The following is a 20,500-nucleotide window of genomic DNA, read 5'->3' as shown; positions in this document are numbered from 1 at the left end:
TAAGTGTCAAGATTTTTAAAAATATATATTGATCTTATATTCCTGTCAAAATAACATGAATGATAAGGTCAAATACTTCTTCAAAATCTAGGTAAATATAAGTGCTGCATTTTGTAAAAGGCTTTAATTTTTTAAATATAATTGCATATTTTGAAACTCATTTTTTTGCTGTTTACTTGACTATGATTATTCTTTTTTTGGTAGAAATATCTTTATGTTCTTGACTTAAATCCAATTTGATCATAGAGATTAATTCTATAATTTTATTTACATAGAGAAACTCTTTACTGACAAATTGTTGCTCCAAAAGTTGCAGTTATTTCATGGTTGTCATGTAGATGAATCTCTTAAATTTATTGACAAAAAGAGTTACCCAGAAAAGAAGTCTCAAGCACTTGACCTTCACCAACATGCAGCCTGGAGAGCTCCAGAGCTTAACCTGAACCAGATTAAAATATTAAGTGGAAGAATTTAACAAAATGTGCAAAATTATAGGAAAACATAGATAATACTACATTTGAAAACTAAATTCAAAAGTAAGGGCCTAATCTAAGGATTAATATTTCCTCTTTCTATATGGGTTTGACACCACTGGCTTAGAGTATTTGAAATATTATTGACTTGCCTAGTGTCACACTACCAGCATATGGCAATGGCAAGACTTGAACCCATTGTCTTTAATGCTCCAGTGGCTGCCTCTCTAATGTTTCTTTTTGATATTGTATATAAAACTTTTGTGTCCATAGCCATTAGTCATACTGATTTATACATCTCTTAATCTACTTTATTATCTTCAATTAGGTATCCAAATTTGTTAGAGTGCCTTATTTCTCAATCATTAAAATATATGACTCTTTAAAAGTTTAATGAAACTGACTTAAATTTTTCATTAGCAGGTGACTTTTCTTTTGCAGTTAATATATAGGTTCCCTGATTTTTCTTTCTGAGATTAACTTGTTTAGGATATCAGTTACTGTTTTATTAAACAGAACATTTTGTAATTATACATTTATTTTTAAAAGTATTAAAATAATTTATATTCTAGTGAAAATTACATGCTATCTTTACTGATAAACCCCATTAACAGTTACTTTTAAAACTTTTTCAATACCTCTTCATTTAATTCTTGTTTTCTTTTCACTGTTTTCTGATTTATTTTCCCCTTCATACAGGTCATGAGTCTATGCTTGCAGGGCTATATCTAAGTTCGTTTTCCTTCACAAAGCCAAGGGAACCATAAAACATGTCAAAGTCTGTTGTTTTGCTGCCACCAAAATGGGATCTGAATCCAAGGACAAAAATGATATATGGCATCTTCTTGACCAGGTTTTTTTTCTTTCAAATTTCTATCTTACATACATACATACATACATATCTTACATACATACATACATACCCTTTCTAGGGTAAAGGGCATCTATAACCATCAGTTTGTGATAAAGAAGTCAGTTTGGCCATGCTGTCATTCATGGAAGAGGTGAGTTCCCAGAGAAGTAAGGGAGAAAAAAATGTATTTAATTAAAATCTTCACTTCTGTGATATAGCAATTTTCAATCATTTTCTATTTCCTGTTCTTTTCTATGGATTCTTTATTTTATTTTTATTTTATTCTTTAACACTTTAGTTTCTCTATCTCTCTACCCTTCTACATATCTGTCTTTGTCTCCTTCTGACTTTATTACTCCCTCTCATCCTTTGTTTGCTCTTTTCTCTGTCTTGAACTCAGTACTAGACTGTGTAAGGGCAAGCATTAAAACCATTTCACATCTTTGAGCTATCTCCAGCAAAGAAAAAAAGCAATGAAAAACACTGAGTCCTTTCCCATCTTATTATAAATAGTGTACCTGTTGTACTTTGGTATAGAGTGATTATTATGTTTTGAAAAAGGCAAATAAATCTTGCCTATTGGTAGTATTTTATTCATTCTTTCTTTCATTTTTGCCTTCAAAAATTCATCTTTCTTTTTTCCTTTATTCCTAATATGGACAGTGCAATACAGGATTGACATAACAACTCTGGAGGAGAAATTGTCTATAACTTGCTTTATGTCTAACAGAATTTGGCATAAATATGTGTACAATTTGCTTTCTTTATTTTTTCAAATTCTAAAATTTAAATATAAAATAAGGAAAGAAAAACATTTCCATGTGCACAGCAGAACATGAGAGGATTCACAATATACAGCAATAAATTTCCATTTCAAGAAAGCTTAGAGAATATTTCCCCAAGAAAATTCCTGGAACAATGGAATAAACTGAAGGGGTAAAGAGTCTCTTAGCCCATATGACTAGGAAAAGCACAAAGACTGGTCCCTTTTGCTGTGGCTGAAGGGACCAGAGCTGTGCCAGACCACCCCACCTCAGAAAACTGGGAGGAGATCCTGAGCCCTGGGGGTTGGAGCCCACAGCTGCAAATACCAGACCCATGCCTTGCCTCAGCACCCCAGGGGAATTGGGGAGACAGTAGCACAGATGGGTTCATCAACCACTGAGCTTGCTTATGCTCTAGCTCAGCAGAGGAGACCTCCTGTGGCCAGACCACCCTTCCTCCACACTTAATTCACCCAGCTCTAGGGCAACTCCAGAAAAACCGAGAAAGATTTCACCTGTCCTCTGCTCTCCAACACCAGTCAGTTCAGCACCATGTAAACTACGGCACTTTAGCTTCTAGCTGAAGGCAAAATACACAAAGCCTCAAGTTCTAGGCACAAGAACTGTAGAACAGAGGTCCTGTGCCACAGAAGCAGGGATGTACTTTAAAAGGGAGGTGAAGCAACCCAGAAAGGACCATATACTTTCTATGGGGTTAAAGACCAAAACACTAATATCAAGGAGGTCAGCATTGAGACTGTACTCCCAATTGACAGAAGGAAAGGGAGATGCAAAAATTAGTTGAAGAAAATAATTTGATAAAAATTAGAATCAGGGAAGTCTATGAGACATCAAGAATCAGTAAAACAGAATCTAAAGAATGAAAAAAATAGAAGAAAATATAACATATCTAATTGGAAAAACAATTGACTTGGAAAATAGATCCAGGAGAGAAAAATGTAAGAATAATTGGTCTACCAGAAAATCATGATGAACAAAAGAGCCTGGACCATGTCTTCCTAGAATTTCAAGATTCACAGGGCAAAATAGTCATTGAAAGAATCCACTTTTCACCTCCTGAAAGGGATCCCAAACTAAAAACACCAAGGAATATCGTTGCTAAATTTCAGAACTATCAAATGAAAGAGAAAATACTGCAGGCAGCCAGAAAAAACAATAGCAAATTCAAAGAGCTACAGTCAGGATCACATGGGACCTTGCAGGTTCTAGATTGAAAGATCAGATGGATTGGAATATGATATTTCATATGGCAAAGGAGCAGGGACTAGAACCAAGGATCAATTGCCCAGCAAAGTTGAGCATATTTCAGGCAAGGAGATGGACATTCAGTGAAATAAGGGATTTTCAGACTTTCCTGATGAAAAGGGTAGAGCTCAACAGAAAATTCGATCTTCGAACACAGGTCTCAAGAGAGGCATAAAAAGGTAAATGGGAAAAAGCAAACAAACTTGTTTCTATTTTTTATGTTTTTTTAAAATTTTTGTTATTCTATTTTTGTTTTCAGTGTTCTACAATCACTACTATACGTTAGATTTTTTTCCCTCCCTCCCCCCTCCCTCTCTGAGATGGTATACATTTCTATATACATTCTACACACACATTCCTATTAAATATTCTTTCACCATACTCATGTTTCATAGAAGAATTAAAATGTATGGGAGAAATCATATAACAAACCAAAATGTGATAGAAAAGAAGATGATCTGCTACATTCTGCGACTGAAATCCATAGTTCTTTCTCTGGAAGGGAAAGGCATTTTGCCTTAAAAGACCATTGGGAATTTTTTAGGTCCTTGCGTTGCAATGAAGTTATAATTCTACCAGAAAAAATCCTCGCAAGCTGTTTACCTCCTGTTGGGGTTGGAAGCTCAATTCTGTGTGGACAGTCTCGGGCGGGTAAAGGTGGGAACTTCTAAATCTTAGAGCTCTCACGAGACCCCCCCAGGAAATGGCTGGGAATCGAGGTGAAACGAGCTATCTCGTGTATTTCCGCCTCTTCCTGTGAGAAACGTGATGGGAGAGAGATCTCCCCGCCCTCGAGATTGTCCCAGATCTGGGCACACTATTGTTATCTAACAGCACGGTATTCAGATGCAAACTATGCGACTGGAGAGTTAAGTAGGATCAGGGAAGTCTGAAAGCTCTCTTAGCACGTGAGGAGCCAAGGAGGACACAAGGCTCTGCTTTTCCTCTTCTCCTTCTCTCCGCTCCCCCTCTCTCCCTGCTTGTACTTCTACTTCCAATCTCTTATTGTAAGATCTTTGCCTCCTTGGGAGATTCTTCTATCCCTCCTAAGGAAGAATTCCCCTGCACTTGTAACTAGACCCTGAAATAAAGCTCAACCCTTGTTCGACTCTGGAACGTCCTTTCTCTCATACGAGCATCCGGTTTGGCCAACCGAAGACCTCGGGAGGTGAGGTAAGAAGACTCGGGTAGCCCACAGGCCTCTAGGCCTGGCAACCTCCCTATAAGGGAAGATGATCCTTGTTAATCTTGAGAATTGTATATTCATTATGAAATATATTTTTTTTTTGCTTTTTTATTTTATTTTTTAATTTATTTAAGTTTTCAACATTCATTTCCACAAAATTTTGAGTTCCAAATTTTCTCCCCATTTCCCCCCTCCCCCACCCCAAAACGTCAAGCATTCCAATTATCCCTATCACCAATCTGCCCTCCCTTCTAACATCCCTCCCTTCTCTTATCCCCATCTTCTCTTTTGTCCTGTAGTGCAAGATAAATTTCTATACCCCATTACCTTTATTTTTTATTTCCTATTTTCATGCAAGAACAATACTCAACAATTGTTCCTAAAACTTTGAGTTCCAACTTCTCTTCCTCCCTCCCTCCCCACACATCCCCATTGGAAAGGCAAGCAATTCAATATAGGTCATATATGTGTAATTTTGCAAATGACTTCCATAATAGTCATGTTATGTAAGACTAACTATTTTTCCCTCCATCCTATCCTGCCCCCCCCTTCTTCTCTTCTCTCTTCTGACCTTGTCCCTCTCCAAGAGTGTTGACTTCAAATTGCTCCCTCCTCCCATTGCCTTCCCTTCCATCATCTCCCCCACCCTGCTTATCCCATTCTCCCCCACTTTCTTGTATTGTAAGACAGATTTTCATACCAAAATAAGTATGCATTTTATTCCTTCTTTCAGTTGAATGTGATGAGAGCAAGCTTCATGTTTTCTCTCTCACCACCTCCATTTTTCCCTCCACTGAAAAATCTTTTACTTGCCTCTTTTATGAGAGATAATTTGCCCTATTTCATTTCTACCTTTCTCCTCCCAATATATTCCTCTCTCACCCCAATTATTATATTCTCTCTTTTGTCCTTATCCCTCCACAAAAGAGTTTACTTCTAATTAACCCCTTCTCCAATTTACTCTGCCTTCTATCATCCCTCCACAGCCCATTGATCCTCTTCTCCCCTACTTTGCTGTAACATAAGATAGATTTTCATATAAAATTCTGCGTGCATGTTATTCCCTCCTTAAGCTAAATGTGATAAGAGTAAGCTTCACTTTTTCCCTCTCACTTCCCCCCTTTTCCCTTCCAGTGAAAAAGCTTTTTCTTGCCTCTTTTATGAGAGATAATTTGACCCATTCAATTTCTCCCTTTCTCCTCTCAATATATTCCTCTCACACTGCTTAATTTTATTTTTTAGATATCATCCCTTCCTACTCAACTCACCCTGTGCCCTCTGTCTATATGTATATAATTCATCCTACTACCCAAATACTGAGAAAAGTTTAGAGTTGCAATTATTATCTTTCATGTAGGAATGTAAACATTTCAACTTCAATAAGTCCCTTTTGATTTCTCTTTCATGTTTACCTTTTCATGCATCTCTTGATTGTGTTTGAAAGTCAGATTTTTCTGTTCAGCTCTGATCTTTTCATCAAGAATGCTTGGAAATCCTCTATTTCATTGAATGATCATTTTTTCCCCTGAAGTACTATACTCAGTTTTGCTGGGTAGGTGATTCTTGGTTTTAATCCTAGCTCTTTTGACTTCTGGAATATCATATTCCAAGTCCTTTGATACCTTATTGTAGAAGCTGCTAGCTCTTGTGTCTTCCTGATTTTATTTCCACAATACTGGATTTTTTTTTCTTTCTGGATGCTTGCAATATTTTCTCATTGACTTGGAAACTCTGGGATCTGGCTACAATATTCCTAGGAGTTGTTTCTTTTGGATTTCTTTCAGTAAGTGATTGGTGGATTCTTTCAATATTTATTGTACTCTCTGGTTCTAAAATATCAGGACAGTGTTCCTTGGTAATTTCATGAAAGATAATGTCTAGCCTCCTTTTTTACCAAGGCATTCAGGTAGCCCCAAAGTTTTAAAATTATCTCTCCTGGATCTAGGTCAGTTGTTTTCCCAGTGAGATATTTCACATTATCTTCCATTTTTTCATTCTTTTGGTTTTGTTCTGTGATTTGTTGGTTTTTCATAAAGTCATTAGCCTCCATCTGTTCCATTCTAATTTTTAAACAACTATTTTCTTCAGTGAGCTTTTGAACCTCCTTTTCCTTTTGACTAATTCTGCTTTTGAAAGCAGTTTTCTCCTGGTTGGCTTTTTGGACCTCTTTTGCTACTTTGGGTACTCTGTGTTTAAAGGTGTCATTTTCTTCAGCATTTTTGAGGTGTCCTTTAGCAAGCTGCTGACTCTTTTCTCATGATTTTCTTGCATCACTCTTATTTCTCTTCCCAATTTTTCTACCACCTCTCTTACTTGATTTTCAAAATTTCTTTTGAGCTCTTCCATGGCCTGAGACCATTGCACATTTATTTTGGAGGTATTGGATGAAGAAGTCTTGACTTTGATGTCTTCCTGTAATGTATGCTTTGTTCTTCCTCATCTGAAGGGATGGAGGAAAATACCTATTCACCAAGAAAGTAATCTCCCATAATCTTATTTTTTTTTCCTTTTTTTGGAATTTTCCCAGTTACTTGACTTTTAAGTCCTTTATCAAGTGGATGATATACTCTAGGGACCTATAAATTCTCAGTTCTTCCAAGGTTGCAGAATCAAGGCAAAGGAGTTTACTCCTCTCATGGGCTCCACTCTGGTCTGGGAGGCAACTACAAGTTTTTTTGCTGAGGATCTGTGAGTAGGGTTCCTTCTCAACAACCCCTTAGAAGGTCTTTCACCATGCCAGTGCTCTTTCTCACCTCACAGTGGCCAGTCAGGCCTGATATACATATCATCTGCTTGATTCACCCAGGGTCTTTAGGTCAAAGTCTCCAAAAATGAGCCCTGCAGTCACCTGGGGCTGGAGCTAGGGCAGGACCCTGCTCCCTTATCACCCAGGTGAAAGAGATTTCTCACTGACCTTTGAAGATGTCTCTGGCATTTGTAGGTTGAGGAATTTGGGGATCACAGTTGCTGCCCATGATTTGGCACACTGAAGTCTACTGTAGTCTTTTCCCTGTTGAACCACATAGTCAAGGCTGGGCTGTGCTCTACTCTGAGTCTAGTGTGATATATTCCTGTCAACCTTCCAGGTGGCTTTGGGCTGAAAATTTCTTTCACTGTGTCTTTTTGTTGGTTTTCCTACTCTAGAATTTGTTTAGAGTCATTTTTATAGGTACTTTATGGGTTTTGGGGAGACAGCTACAGCAACTCCATCCTTCTACTCTGCCATCTAAGCTCTGAACCTCCAACCTAGCAAATCTTATGGGACACTGCAAAAGCAGTTTTTAGGAGAAGTTTCATATCTTTGAATGCCTACATGAATAGAACAGAGAAAGAAGAGATCAATGAATTGGTCATGTAGCTGGAAAAGCTTGAAAAAGAACAAATTGAAAATTCCCAAGTAAATACCAAATTAAAAATACTGAAAGTCAAAGGAGAGATTAATAAAATTGAAATTATGAAAACTATTGAAATAATAAATAAAACCATGAGTTGGTTTTATGAGGAAAAACAATAAAACTGATAAACCTTTGGTCAATTTGATTAAAGAAAGAAAAGAGAAATCCAAATTACCAATATCAAAAATGAAATGCATGAACTCACCTCCAGTGGGAAGGAATTTAAAACAGCAATTATAAATTATTTTGTTCAACTGCATGCCCATAAATTCAAAAATCAAAATGAGATGAATGACTATTTTAAAAAATATAAATTGCCCAGATTAATAGAAGAGGAAGTTCAATACATAAATACCTGCATCTCAAAAAAAGAAATTGAACAAGCCATCAATGAACTACCTAGGGCCAGATGGAGTGAATTCTATGAAACATTTAAAGAACAGTAAATGCTAATACTATATAGACCAATTTGTGAAAATTGGTAAAGATGTCCTACCAATTCTTTTTATGATCCAAATATGTTTCTGATACCTATACCATGAAAAAATCAAAACAGAGAACAAAAATTATAGACCAATTTCTCTAATAAATATACATGGAAAAATTTTAAATAAGGTATTAGCAAAAATAATACAGCAACTTATCACAAGAATAATACATTATGATCAAGTAGGATTTATGCCAGGAATGCAGAGCTGGATCAATATTAGAAAAACTATTAGCATTATTGATCATATCAGCAAAAAAAAACCACATGATTATTTCCATAGATGCAGAAAAAGCTTTTGACATAATACAACACCCATTCCTATTGAAAAAAAAAACTGGAGAGCAAGAAATAAATTGAATTTTTCCTAAAATAATAAGCAGTATGTATCTAAAACCTTTAGCAAGCATTATATGCAATGGGCATAAACTTACTGCATTTCTAGTAAAATCAAAGGTGAAACAAAGTTGTTCTTTATCACCACTGTTATTCAATATTGTACTAGAAATGTTTTCTTTGACAATAAGAGAAGAAAAAAGAAATTGAAGGAATCCGAATAGGCAAAGAAGAAGCTAATTTATCACTTTCTGCAGATGATATGACGAGATAATTTGAGAATCCCAGAGAACCAAGTAGAAAACTATTTGAAATAATGAACAACTTTGACAAAGTTGCAGGTTACAAAATAAACCCACATAAAACAACTGCATTTCTATATATTACTTTAAAAAAAGCCCAATAACAAGAGATAGAGAAATACCATTTCAAGCTATGATAGACACTGAAAAGTATCTGGGAGTCTACCTGCCAAAACAAACTCAGGGACTATATGAACACAATTACAAACACTTTTAACACAAATAAAGTCAGATCTATGTAAGTGGAAAAACATCAGTTGCTCTTGGGTAAGCAGAGCTAACATAATAAAAATGACAATTCTACCTAAATTAGTTTACTTATTCAGTGCCATTCCAATCAAACTATCAGATAATTGCTTTCTAGAGCTATAAAAAATAATCTCAAAATATATCTGGAAAAACAAAACGTCCAGAATATCAAGGGAACTAATGAAAAGAAATGTTAATGAATGTGGTCTAACCCAACCAGATCTCAAATTGTATTATAAAGCAGACATCATGAAAACCACTTGGTACTGGCTAAGAAATAGATGGGTAGACCAGTAAAACAGGTTAGATACTCAAGACACAGTAGTCAGTGAATATAGCAATCTACTGTTTGGAAAACTCAAGGACCTCAGCTTCTGGTATAAGAACAAAAATTTCTGGGAAAACTGGATAACAGTGTGATGGAAGCTGGGCATAGACCAAAGCCTGACACCATACACAAGAATAAATTCCAAATGGATGCAAGATCTAGGTGTAAAGACTGATATTATAAACAAATTAGTGGAGAAAGAAATAGTTCATTTTTCAGATTTTTGGAAAGTGGAGAAATTTTTGACCTAACAAGAGATAGAGAATATTGTGAAGTGCAAAATGGATAATCTTAATTTCATTAAATTGAAAAGTTTTTGCTCAAACAAATCCAATGTAATTATGATTAGGAGGGAAGAAAAAATCTGGAGAAGAATTTTTACACTTAGTGTCTACGATAAAAACATCATTTCTAAAATATATAGAGAACTGAGTCAAATTTACAAGAATACATGTCATTCCCAAATTGGTCAATTGTTCAATAGTCAATAGTCAAATTATATAAACAGACAGCTGTTAGTGGAAGAAATTAAAGATATCTATGCTCATCTTTAAAAATGCTCAAAATCACTATTGATTAGGGAGATGCAAATCAATACAACTCTGAGGTACCGCATTGTACCTATTAGATTGGCTAACAAGACAAAACATTAAGATGATAAATGTTGGAGAAGATATGAGAGAGTTGAAACACTAATTCATTGTTGGTGGAGCTGTGAGCTGATCCAACCATTCTAGAAAATCATTTGTAACTAAGCCCAAAAGGCTACAAAATTGTGAATACCCTTTGACCCAGAAATATCACTTCTAGGACTGTATCCCAATGACAGTGTAAAAATGTGAAAGTGTCCCTCATGTACAAAAATATTTACAGCAGCTCTCTTTGTGGTAGCCAAAAACTGGAAATCAAGGGCATGCCCATCAATTGGGAAATGGATGAACAAGTTGTGCTATATGAATGTAATGGAATACTCTTGTGCTATGAGAAATGATGAATAGGAAGACTTCAGAGACATCTGCAAAATCTTATATGAACTGATGCTGAGTGAAACTAGTAAAACCAGGAGAATGTTATACACAGCAACAACCGCAGTGTGGGAGGAATTTTTCTGGTAGACTTAGTACTTCATTGCAATGCATGGATTTAAAAATTTCCAATGGACTCTTGAGGCAAAACACCTTCCTCATCCAGAGAAAGAGCTATGAAGTTGGATTGCAGATAGAAACAGACCACTTTTTTTTTTATTATGATTTGTTTTGTTTTATGGTTTCTCCCATTCTTTTCAATTCTTCTATGCAACATGTATTTAATAGGAACATATGTGCAGAACCTATAAAAGGTTGTATGCCATCTTAGGGAAGGAGTGGGGAAGGAGGGGAAAAAATCTAAGATATATGGAAGTGATTGTCAAATGGATAATATGTAATGAATTACAAATGATTTTTGTTCAAATTATGATATGTAGTTGGGCAGATATCTCTTAGTATTTTCCTCTGGTATTTATATGTTGAACAAAAATAGTGTACTAATACCATGTTATGTACTGCTGAACAACTTTTTAAGTGCTAAAAATTAATTTATATACTGACCAATCTTGTCCCTAGAGCATTTATGACATATAACTTCTTCCTTCTGACAGAGACAGTGTCAAGTGTCAAGACAAAGATTTTTGTACATGTCCATTGCTTGGATTCATTTTTCTTTAGTATGTATATTTGTTACAAAGGTTTCCTTTGGAAGTGTGGGGGAAGACTATGCCTGTGATCCTGTTTCTGCCTCAGCTTCCACTAAATGCTTTCCCATGTGTTCTGACCTCTGTCTACCTGTACTATGGATGCAGCTTTTGTTATTCCCCCCTTATTCAGAGCATCTACTGGAATGTTCTTCCCTCAGACGGCATTGTATGTATGAAGCCCAAAGGCTGGCATCACTTCAACAGGAGCTGCATAATGAAATCCCAGAGGAAAAGTGATCACTTGGAGAGGACAGCAGAAATCTTTTGAGACAAGGTTGTGTCTTTGGCTATAGTGTGTGGATTGATGAATCAGAAACTGTCCAAGGACTCTGTTTGCTGATCACCAATAAAGATTTTACTTTCAAAGCCAGCCAATGCTCATTTTACAGCGTTGATTTCTTTATTCCTGGTGTTCCCATGGCTGCTGGATTCTCAGTTTTTTCAAGTCCAAACCTGTTAAAACAAAAAAGTGTTTTGGAATTATCAGTGAAATATATCAACCATCCTCCCTCTCTCTGGGTCCATAGCAAGTGTGCTCCTGGCTCTGAAGTGACCTTGGAGTTGGTGGAAAATTCTTTGACCCTCAGTCTTCAGATTTGTCTGTGAACCTGGTGCTGATAGCTGATAGAGTTGGGATCAAGCCTCTCAATTACATCATGCTGCACATAGCTGATATTTACAGACATTGGGAGAAAAAAGGAAGTGGTTACAAGATAGGAAGAGTCAGACTCTTCTGTAGTGAGAAAAATATGGGGAGTACAGCCCAGCCCAGCGTGTGGAGCACAGCTGAATCCAGTGTATGGAGTGCAGCCTAGCGTGCAGAGCGCAACCCAGCATGTGGAGCACAGCCCAGTGTAGAGCACAACTCAGCAGGGATAGGACACTGAACAGGCTTCAGGGAGCCAGCAGCATCAGCAGCTCCTAGATTGTTTAACCCACAAATGTCATAGATAACTCCAAAGGTCAATGGTAGGACTCTTTCACCCAGGAGAGGAGAGTGCAGTCTTGACCACTGGCAGAAGGCACTACAGTCACAGCTTTCATTTTGGAGCCCTCTGTCTAGAACTCCTGGGGTAATTGAGCAGCTGATCTGAATCTTAGCCTTGAGCTTGGCCCTGGAGTGCGGAGGAGATCTGCTGTGTTGGAGCTGGAGGTGGTTATGGTGAGGGAATTCTAATTGCAGCTTCTGGGCAGAAAAGTTTTTGATTGCTCCCAGACCAGTGTGCAGGTCAGCAGAGGAGCAAACTAAAAAGACATAAAAAGACGATTTGTTCTTTTTCTAGCTTTTTCAGCTGCATGCCAAGTCTTTGATCTCCTCTTTCTCTATTTTATTTATATAGGCATTTGAAGATATATAATTTCCCCTAAGAACTGCTTTTGCAGTATCCCATAAGATTTGGTAGGTTGTATCATTACTGTCATTCTCTTGAATGAAATTGTTGATTGTTTCTATGATTTCTTCTTTAACCCATTCTTTAGGATTAGATTATTTAGTTTCCAATTGATTTTTGGTTTTTTCTTTCCATGGCCTTTTATTACATGTAATTTTTATTGTATTATGATCTGAGAAGGATGCATTGATTATCTCTACCTTTCTACACTGGATTGTGAGATTTTTATGTCTTAGTACATGGTCAATTTTTGTAAATGTTCCATGTACCGCTGAGAAAGAGGTGTATTCCTTTCTATTTTCATTCAGTTTTCTCCAAAGATCTATCATATCTACCTTATCCAGAATTTTATTTACCTCCTTAACCTCTTTCTTGTTTGTTTTGAGGTTAGATTTATCAAGTTCAGAGAGGGAGAAGTTGAGGTCCCCCACTAGTATAGTTTTGCTGCCAATTTCTTCCTTCAACTCCCCCAAGCTCTCCTCTAAGAATCTGAATGCTATACCACTTGGAGCATACATGTTTAGTAATGATATTGCTTCATTGTCTATGGTGCCTTTTAGCAGGATATAGTTTCCATCCTTATTCTTTTTGATTAGATCTATTTCTGCTTTTGCTTTGTCTGAGATTAGGATTGCTACTCCTGCCTTTCTTACATGAGCTGAAGCACAATATATTCTGCTCCATCCTTTGACCTTTATCCTATGTGTATCCCCCCGTTTCAAATGTGTTTCTTGTAAGCAGCATATTGTTGGATTATGGCTTTTAATCCATTCTGCTACCTGTGTCCATTTTATGGAAGAATTCATTCCATTCACATTCACAGTTATGATTACAATCTGTGTATTTCCCTCCATCCTCTTTCCCACCATTTGTCCTTTTAGCTCTCCCTTCTCCCTTCCCCTCCTCAATAGTATTCACTTTTCACCACCTCCTCCTGCAGCCTTCCCCTCCTTCTTTTAGCCCCCCCTTTTACTCCCCTTTACTCTTATTGCTTCTTCCCTCCCTTTTAGCTTCCTTCCCCTTTCTTCACCCTTCCCCTCCTACTACCTGTAGAACTAGTTAGAATTATCTACTTAAGTTTATTGTTCCCTCCTTTAAACAAATCAGATGAGAGTACCTCTCAAACAATGCTCATCTCCCTGCCCTCTTTCCCTCTACCATAATTTTGTACTTCTTCCTGTAATGTAATTTGCCATTTTCTGCTTCCTCCTTTTCACACCTCCTATTACAATCCCTTCTCATACTTAAATCATATTTTTACCATGACATCATTTACTTTATACCTGTTCCCTCTATGTATACCCCTTTTATCATAATAGCTGCACAGTTCTCAAGATTAACAGGCATCGTCTTCCCTTATAGGGAGGTAAACAGTTTGCCCTAATTGAGTAACAAGTTTTTGTTTTTGTTTTTCCCCTCTGTTTACCTTTTTATGATTCTCTTGAGACCTGCATTTGAAGATCGAATTGTCTATTGAGTTCTGGCGTTTTGGTCAGGAAGCTCTGGAAATCCCTTATTTCATTGAACGACTTTCTCCTTGCCTGAAATGTTATGCTGAACTTTGCTGGGTAGTTGATCCTTGGTTGTAGTCCCAACTCCTTTGCCTTATGGAATATTGGGTTCCAATTCTTTTTATCTTTTAATGTAGAAGCTGCAAGTTCCTGTGTGATCCTAACTGTATATCCTTGATATTTGAATTGTTTCTTTCTGGCTGCTTGTAGTATTTTCTCCTTCACTTGATAGCTCTGGAATTTGGCAACGATATTTCTTGGGGTTTTGAGTTTGGGATCCCTTTCAGGAGGGGAACAGTGGATTCTTTCGATGACTATTTTGCCCTCTGAATCTAGCACTTCTGGGCAGTTTTCCTTGATGATTTCCTGGAAGATATTGTCCAGACTCTTTTCTTCATCATGGGTTTCTGGCAGGCCAATAATTCTTAAATTTTCTCTCCTGGATCTATTTTCCAGGTCAGTTGTTTTTCCAATTAAATATTTTACATTTTTTTCTATCTTTTCATTCTTTAGATTTTGTTTGTCTTGCTGTCTCATTGAGTCATTAGTTTCTACTTGCTCAATTCTAATCTTTATCAAATTGTTTTCTTCAGTCAACTTTTGCATCTCCTTTTCCATCTGAACAATTTTTCCTTCTAAGGAGCTATTTTCTCCAGTTAATTTTTGTACTTCCTTTTCCATTTGACCAATTTTCCCAATTAGGTTTTGGGTTTCCTTTTCTGTTTGATCAACTGTTCCTTTTAGGGAGTTATTGTCTCCAGTTAATTTTTGAACTTCCTTTTCCATTTGTTCACTTTTCCTTTTCAGAGTGATGTTCTCATCAGTGAATTCTTCTTTTATAATTTTAAAATCATTGGCCAGTTTTTCTTCTATTTCCTTCTTCAGCTGTTCCAGGAGAGCTGCTTGTGCTTGCGAGTAGTTCATAGTCCTTTCTGAAGTTTCAGATGGAAGTACAGTCTCAGCTCTGACCTCTTTGGTGTTTGTGTTTTGGTCCTTATACCCATAGAAAGATTCTATGGTTTTTTCATCCTTCTGCTTTTTCTTGTTCATGATGTTGATTGAGTGTTGTAGCTTCTGATTCTTTCACTCAGAAGCTGCAGAACTTTGTGTTGAGCTGATGCATGAAAAAGCTAAAAGCAGGTTTTTGTTTTGTGTTTCCCTGATCAACCCTGGGGTTGGCTTGTTAAGTGTGGGGGAGGAGTGGTCTAGTCACAGGAGATCTTCTCAGCTGAACTGAGGTTAAGGCAAGCTTAGGGGATGGTGATCCCAGCTGCCCTGTTGTCTTCCCATTTCACCTGGAGGGCTGAGGCATGCCTAGATGGTAATGCACGTTCCCAACCCTCCTGGGGCTCCTCTCCTGGTGCTGAGGCTTGCCTGGGTCCTAGTGCGAGTTTTCTCTGCCCTGGGTCCTCTGTCCTTCCAGTTTGCCTCCACCACAGTAGGAGGAATCCCCCTTAGCTATTTTCCTAGCTTCAGATGTTATGAGAATATTTGCCCCCTTCTGCTGTTCCCACTGATCCAGGATTTTTCTGGGGCAATGTTTCATGGTTCTTTCATGGTCATTAAGGGGGAAAGAGAGAGCATTTACTGATCACTCTGCCATCTTGGCTCCCGGAAGTTCAAGTAGGTGACTTACTGAAGTTTAATCTTCGAGCTGAAGGTCTCAGCAGCTGCTGCACTGATATCTGGTGCTCAGCGGCTCTAACTGGCTCGATTCAGCTTGTCTCCCATTCTCAGTGCCACTCTGCCAGTTCTTCTCACTGCTCTCAGGTTTCTCGGGTCCCTTCCACTCCTCTGTGCTGACCATGCTGCACTGTGCGCTGGGGGCTCACCCCCATGGAACAGATCCTTCCCATGGACCTTCCAGTCTAACCTGGGCTCTGAATCCATCATAGTCTATCTCCCGTTGGATTCCACACCTCCAAAATTTGGTCATATTTTCCTTTCAAAGATATCCAAAGGAGTTTTTCCAAGAGCCTAGGTGAGTCATTGCTCTCATTCCATCATCTTGACTCCTCCCTTGGAATATACCTTTTTCTCAGGGGTATATGGCACATATACAAAAATTGGCCATGTACTAGGGCATAACAACCTCAAAGTCCAGTGCAGAAAGGCAGCGATAGTCAATGCATCCTTCTCAGATCATAATGCAATAGAAATTGTATGTAATAAAAGGACATGGGAAGATAAACCAAAAATTAATTGGAAACTAAATAATCTAATCCTAAAGAATGAGTGTGTTAAATGACAAAAAAGAGAAGGAGCTTAGCAGCATTTATATCCCTAAATGTTCATACCAATAAAATATAGAATGAGCAGATCAATGAATTGTGTGTACCACCATAAAAAAGAAAAACTTGAAAAAAATTGAAGATTAAACACCAAATTAGATATCTTGAGAATCAAAGGAGAAAGGACTGAAAGAAAAGGCAGGAAATTTATTATGCTAATAATAAAATTAGAAGATGGATTAAAAAACAAACCTTTCTTTAATTTTATCAAATGAATAAGAAAACCAAATTTACAGTATCAAAAATAAAAGTGGTAAATTCACCACCAATAAAGAGTAAATTAAAGCAAATATTAAGTTATTTTGTCTAATGACATGCAAGAAATTTGACAATGTAAGCAATATGGTTGAGTATTTCCCCCCCTCCCCCAAATTATAATTGCCTAGATTAACAGAAGAGAAAATAGATCAAGTAAATAAACACATGCTGGAAAAAAGAAATTGAACAAGTCATAAATTACCTCTCAAACATAAAATGCCCATGACTGATGGATTTACTAGTGAATTTAACCAAATATTTACTGAACAACTAATTGGTAAACTATAAACTATTTGAAAAGATAGAAGAAGAAGTCCTACCAAAATCCTTTTACAACACAAATATTGTTCTGATACCTAAAGTGGGTATAGCAAAAAACAGAAAGAAAATTATAGACAAATTTCTCTAATGAATATTGATGCAAAAATTTACATGAAATACTAGGAAGGAGATTATGAAAACACATCACAAGAATAATACACTGCAAATAGGTGAGATTTATACCAGGAATGTAGGACTGGTTCAATATCAGAAAAACCATCATTGTAATTGACTATATCTATATCAAAACCAATAGAAATCATATGATAAACTCCATAGACATAGAAAAAGCTTTGACTTTATACAACGCACATTCCTTTTAAAAACATTAGGGATAATGGGAAAAATGAGGCTTTCCTGAAAATTATAAGTGGCATGTACTTAAAATCATCGACAAACGTTACCTGTCATGGGAATAAGCTAGAAACCATACCAATAAGATCAGGGGTAAAGAAACTATTCCATTATCACCACTATTATTCATTGGTTTTTACTTTAAAATTTTAGCTATAGCAATAGGAGAAGAAAAAGAAATAAGGGGAAATAGAACAGGCAATGGAAAAAGAAAATCCTCACTCTTTGCAGATGATATGATGATATATTTGTAGAATCCAAGTAAAAAGTACTTCAAATAATTATTTACCAAAGTTGCAGGATACAAAGTAAACTTCTATAAACCACCAGCATATATGTATGTGTGTATACACACATATTTATATATGTAAGTATATGTGTATATGTATATATGTGTGCATATATATATATATATGTGTGAGTGTATATATATATATGTGTGTGTATGTATGTATATATGTATGTATGTAAACATACACACACAAGAAATCCAGCAGCAAGGGATAGAAAGACAAATTCCATTTAAAATAACTAAAGTCATTATAAAATACTGGTCATTTTACTTTACAAGAGAAACTGAGGAACTATGTGAACCCAGTTAGAAAACATGTTTCAGCAAAGATGGCAGAGTAGAAGGACAGAACCATAGAAACTCTCCCCCATAGCCTATAAAATACCTGCAACAAATGACTCTAAACACATTCTAGAGCAGCAGAAAACACAAAAGGACAGAATGAAAGAGATTTCCAACTGAAAGCAGCATGGAAGGCAGATACAAAAGTTTTATCACACTAGCCAAGAGCAGAACACAGCCCAGGCTTGGCCATGCTACACATCCCAGAGAAGACTGGATCAGGCTTCAGGGAGCAGAATCACAAGCAGAAGATGCAGTTTCCAGATTTCTCAAGCCACAAATGCCAAAGACAACTTCAAAGGTCAGTGAGAAAGTTGTTTCCCCTGGGTGAGAAGGGAGCAGTGTCTGACCCTAGCCCCAGCCCCAGGACAGCAGCAGCAGCATCCATTTTTGGAGCCCTCCACCTAGAGATCCTATTGGAATCAAGCAGCTGATCTTGGTCTGAGTCCTGAGTGTCTGTCCTGGGGTGAGGAGAAGCACTGACTTATGGAGTTGTTAGAAGCTCTGGAGAGGGAATTCTACTAGTAGATCCTGGTCAGAAAATCCTGTGGCTGCTCCCAGAGCAGAGTACAGGTCAGGAGAGGAGTAAACTTGATTATGCCACTTTGGAGGAACTGAGAACTTACAAGTCCTTAAAGTATAGCCTCCACTTGACAAAGGACTCAAAATTCAAGTTACTGGCTGGGAAAATGTCCAATTAAGGGAAAAATTAACCTATAGAAGGTTACTTTCTTGGTTAAAAGATATTTTCTTTCATCCTTTCAGATGAGGAAGAACAAAGCACACCATCAGAGGAAGACATAAAATTCATGTCTTCTGCATCCCAAACCTCCAAAAAATATGCAATAGTCTCAGGCCATGGAAGAGCTCGAAAAAGATTTTGAAAATCAAGTAAGAGAGGTGGAGGATAAATTGAGAAGAGAAATGAGAGCAATGCAAGAAAATCATGAAAAGTGAGTCAACAGCTTGCTTAAAGAGACCCCCAAAATGCTGAAGAAAATAACACCTTTAAAAATAGACTAATGCAATTAGCAAAAGAGGCCCAAAAGGCAATGAGGAGAAGAATGCCTTAAAAATCAAAATTGGTCAAATGGAAAAAGAGATTCAAAAGCTTCTTGGTGAAAACAGTTCTTTAAAAATTAGAATGGAGCAGATTGAAGCTAATGACTTTATGAGAAACCAAGAAATTCCAAAACAAAGCCAAAAGAATGAAAAAATATAAAACAATTGCAAAACATCTCATTGGAAAAATATTCAATCTGGAAAATAGATCCAGGAGAGATAATGTAAAAAATATGGGACTACTTGAAATCCATGATTAAAAAAGAGCCTAGACATCATCTTTCATGAAATTATCAAGGAAATCTGTCCTGATATTCTAAAATTATAGGGTAAAATAAATACTGAAATAATTCACCAATCACTTCCTGAAAGAGATCTGAAAAGAAAAAAAAATTTCTAGGAATGTTATAGTCAAATTCCAGAGTTTCCAGGTCAAGGAAAAATTATCCCAAGTAGACAGAAATAAACAATTTGAGTGTTGTGGAAATACAAGCAGAATAACACAAGATCCAACTAACTCTACATTAAGACATTGAAGGACTTGTAATATGATATTCCAGAGATCCAAGGAGATGGAATTAGAACCAAGAATCACCTACCCAGCAAAACTGAGTATAATAGTTCAGGGGAAAATATGGTCATTCTATGAAAAAGAGGACTTCCAAACATTATTGTTGAAAAGACCAGAGTTGAATAGAAAATTTGACTTTCAAACACAAGAATCAAGAGAAACATGAAAGGGTAAACAGGAAAGAGAAATCATAAGGGACTTAATAAAGTTAAACTGTTTACATTCCTACATGGAAAGATAATATTTGTAACTCTTGAAACTTTTCTCAGTATTTGGGAAGTTGGAGGGATTATATACATATGCATATATACATATATATACATACATGTATTCATATATATACATATACATATATATACATATATGCATATATATACACATGTATATGTATATATATGCATATGTACTCATATATATGCATATATATATAGAGAGAGTGTCTTGAGATGAGGGGAGGGGAGAGATGGGGAGAAAATTTGGAAATCAAAGTCTTGTGGAAATGAATGTTGAAAACTAAAAAATCAATAAATAAATTAAAAAAATAAAACACTTCACACAAATTAAATCAGATCTAAACAATTGGAACAAATATTAATAGCTTATGTTCAGGCCAAGCCAATATTACAAAAATGGCAATTCTGCCTAAATTAATCTACTTATTCAGCGTTATACAAATCAAGCAAACAATAATTATTTTACAGAAGTAGAAAAAATAAGCAAATTCATTTGGAAG

The 20,500-nt window shown here is 36.5% G+C and overlaps 1 protein-coding gene and 1 pseudogene across 1 annotated transcript in view; one reads left to right on the top strand and one right to left on the bottom strand.

Annotated features, from left to right (window-relative positions):
- The first annotated feature begins 11,288 nt into the window (after positions 1-11,288).
- On the top strand, positions 11,289-12,189 carry LOC140507649 (oxidoreductase NAD-binding domain-containing protein 1 pseudogene; annotated as a pseudogene).
- LOC140507648 (sodium-dependent phosphate transport protein 3-like) overlaps positions 12,186-20,500 on the bottom strand; it is a 27,691-nt gene continuing 19,376 nt past the window's right edge. Inside the window, exon 6 of the mRNA XM_072615654.1 lies at positions 12,186-12,521. Coding sequence (XP_072471755.1) covers positions 12,186-12,521 — 336 coding nt within the window. The remainder of the gene's footprint in view (positions 12,522-20,500) is intronic.

This window comes from Notamacropus eugenii, chromosome 5, assembly GCF_028372415.1.
Source record: "Notamacropus eugenii isolate mMacEug1 chromosome 5, mMacEug1.pri_v2, whole genome shotgun sequence".
NCBI classification, from domain to species: Eukaryota; Metazoa; Chordata; class Mammalia; order Diprotodontia; family Macropodidae; genus Notamacropus; species Notamacropus eugenii.
The sequence above is the reverse complement of the archived record's forward strand: the minus strand, read 5'-3'. Positions and strand labels throughout refer to the sequence as shown.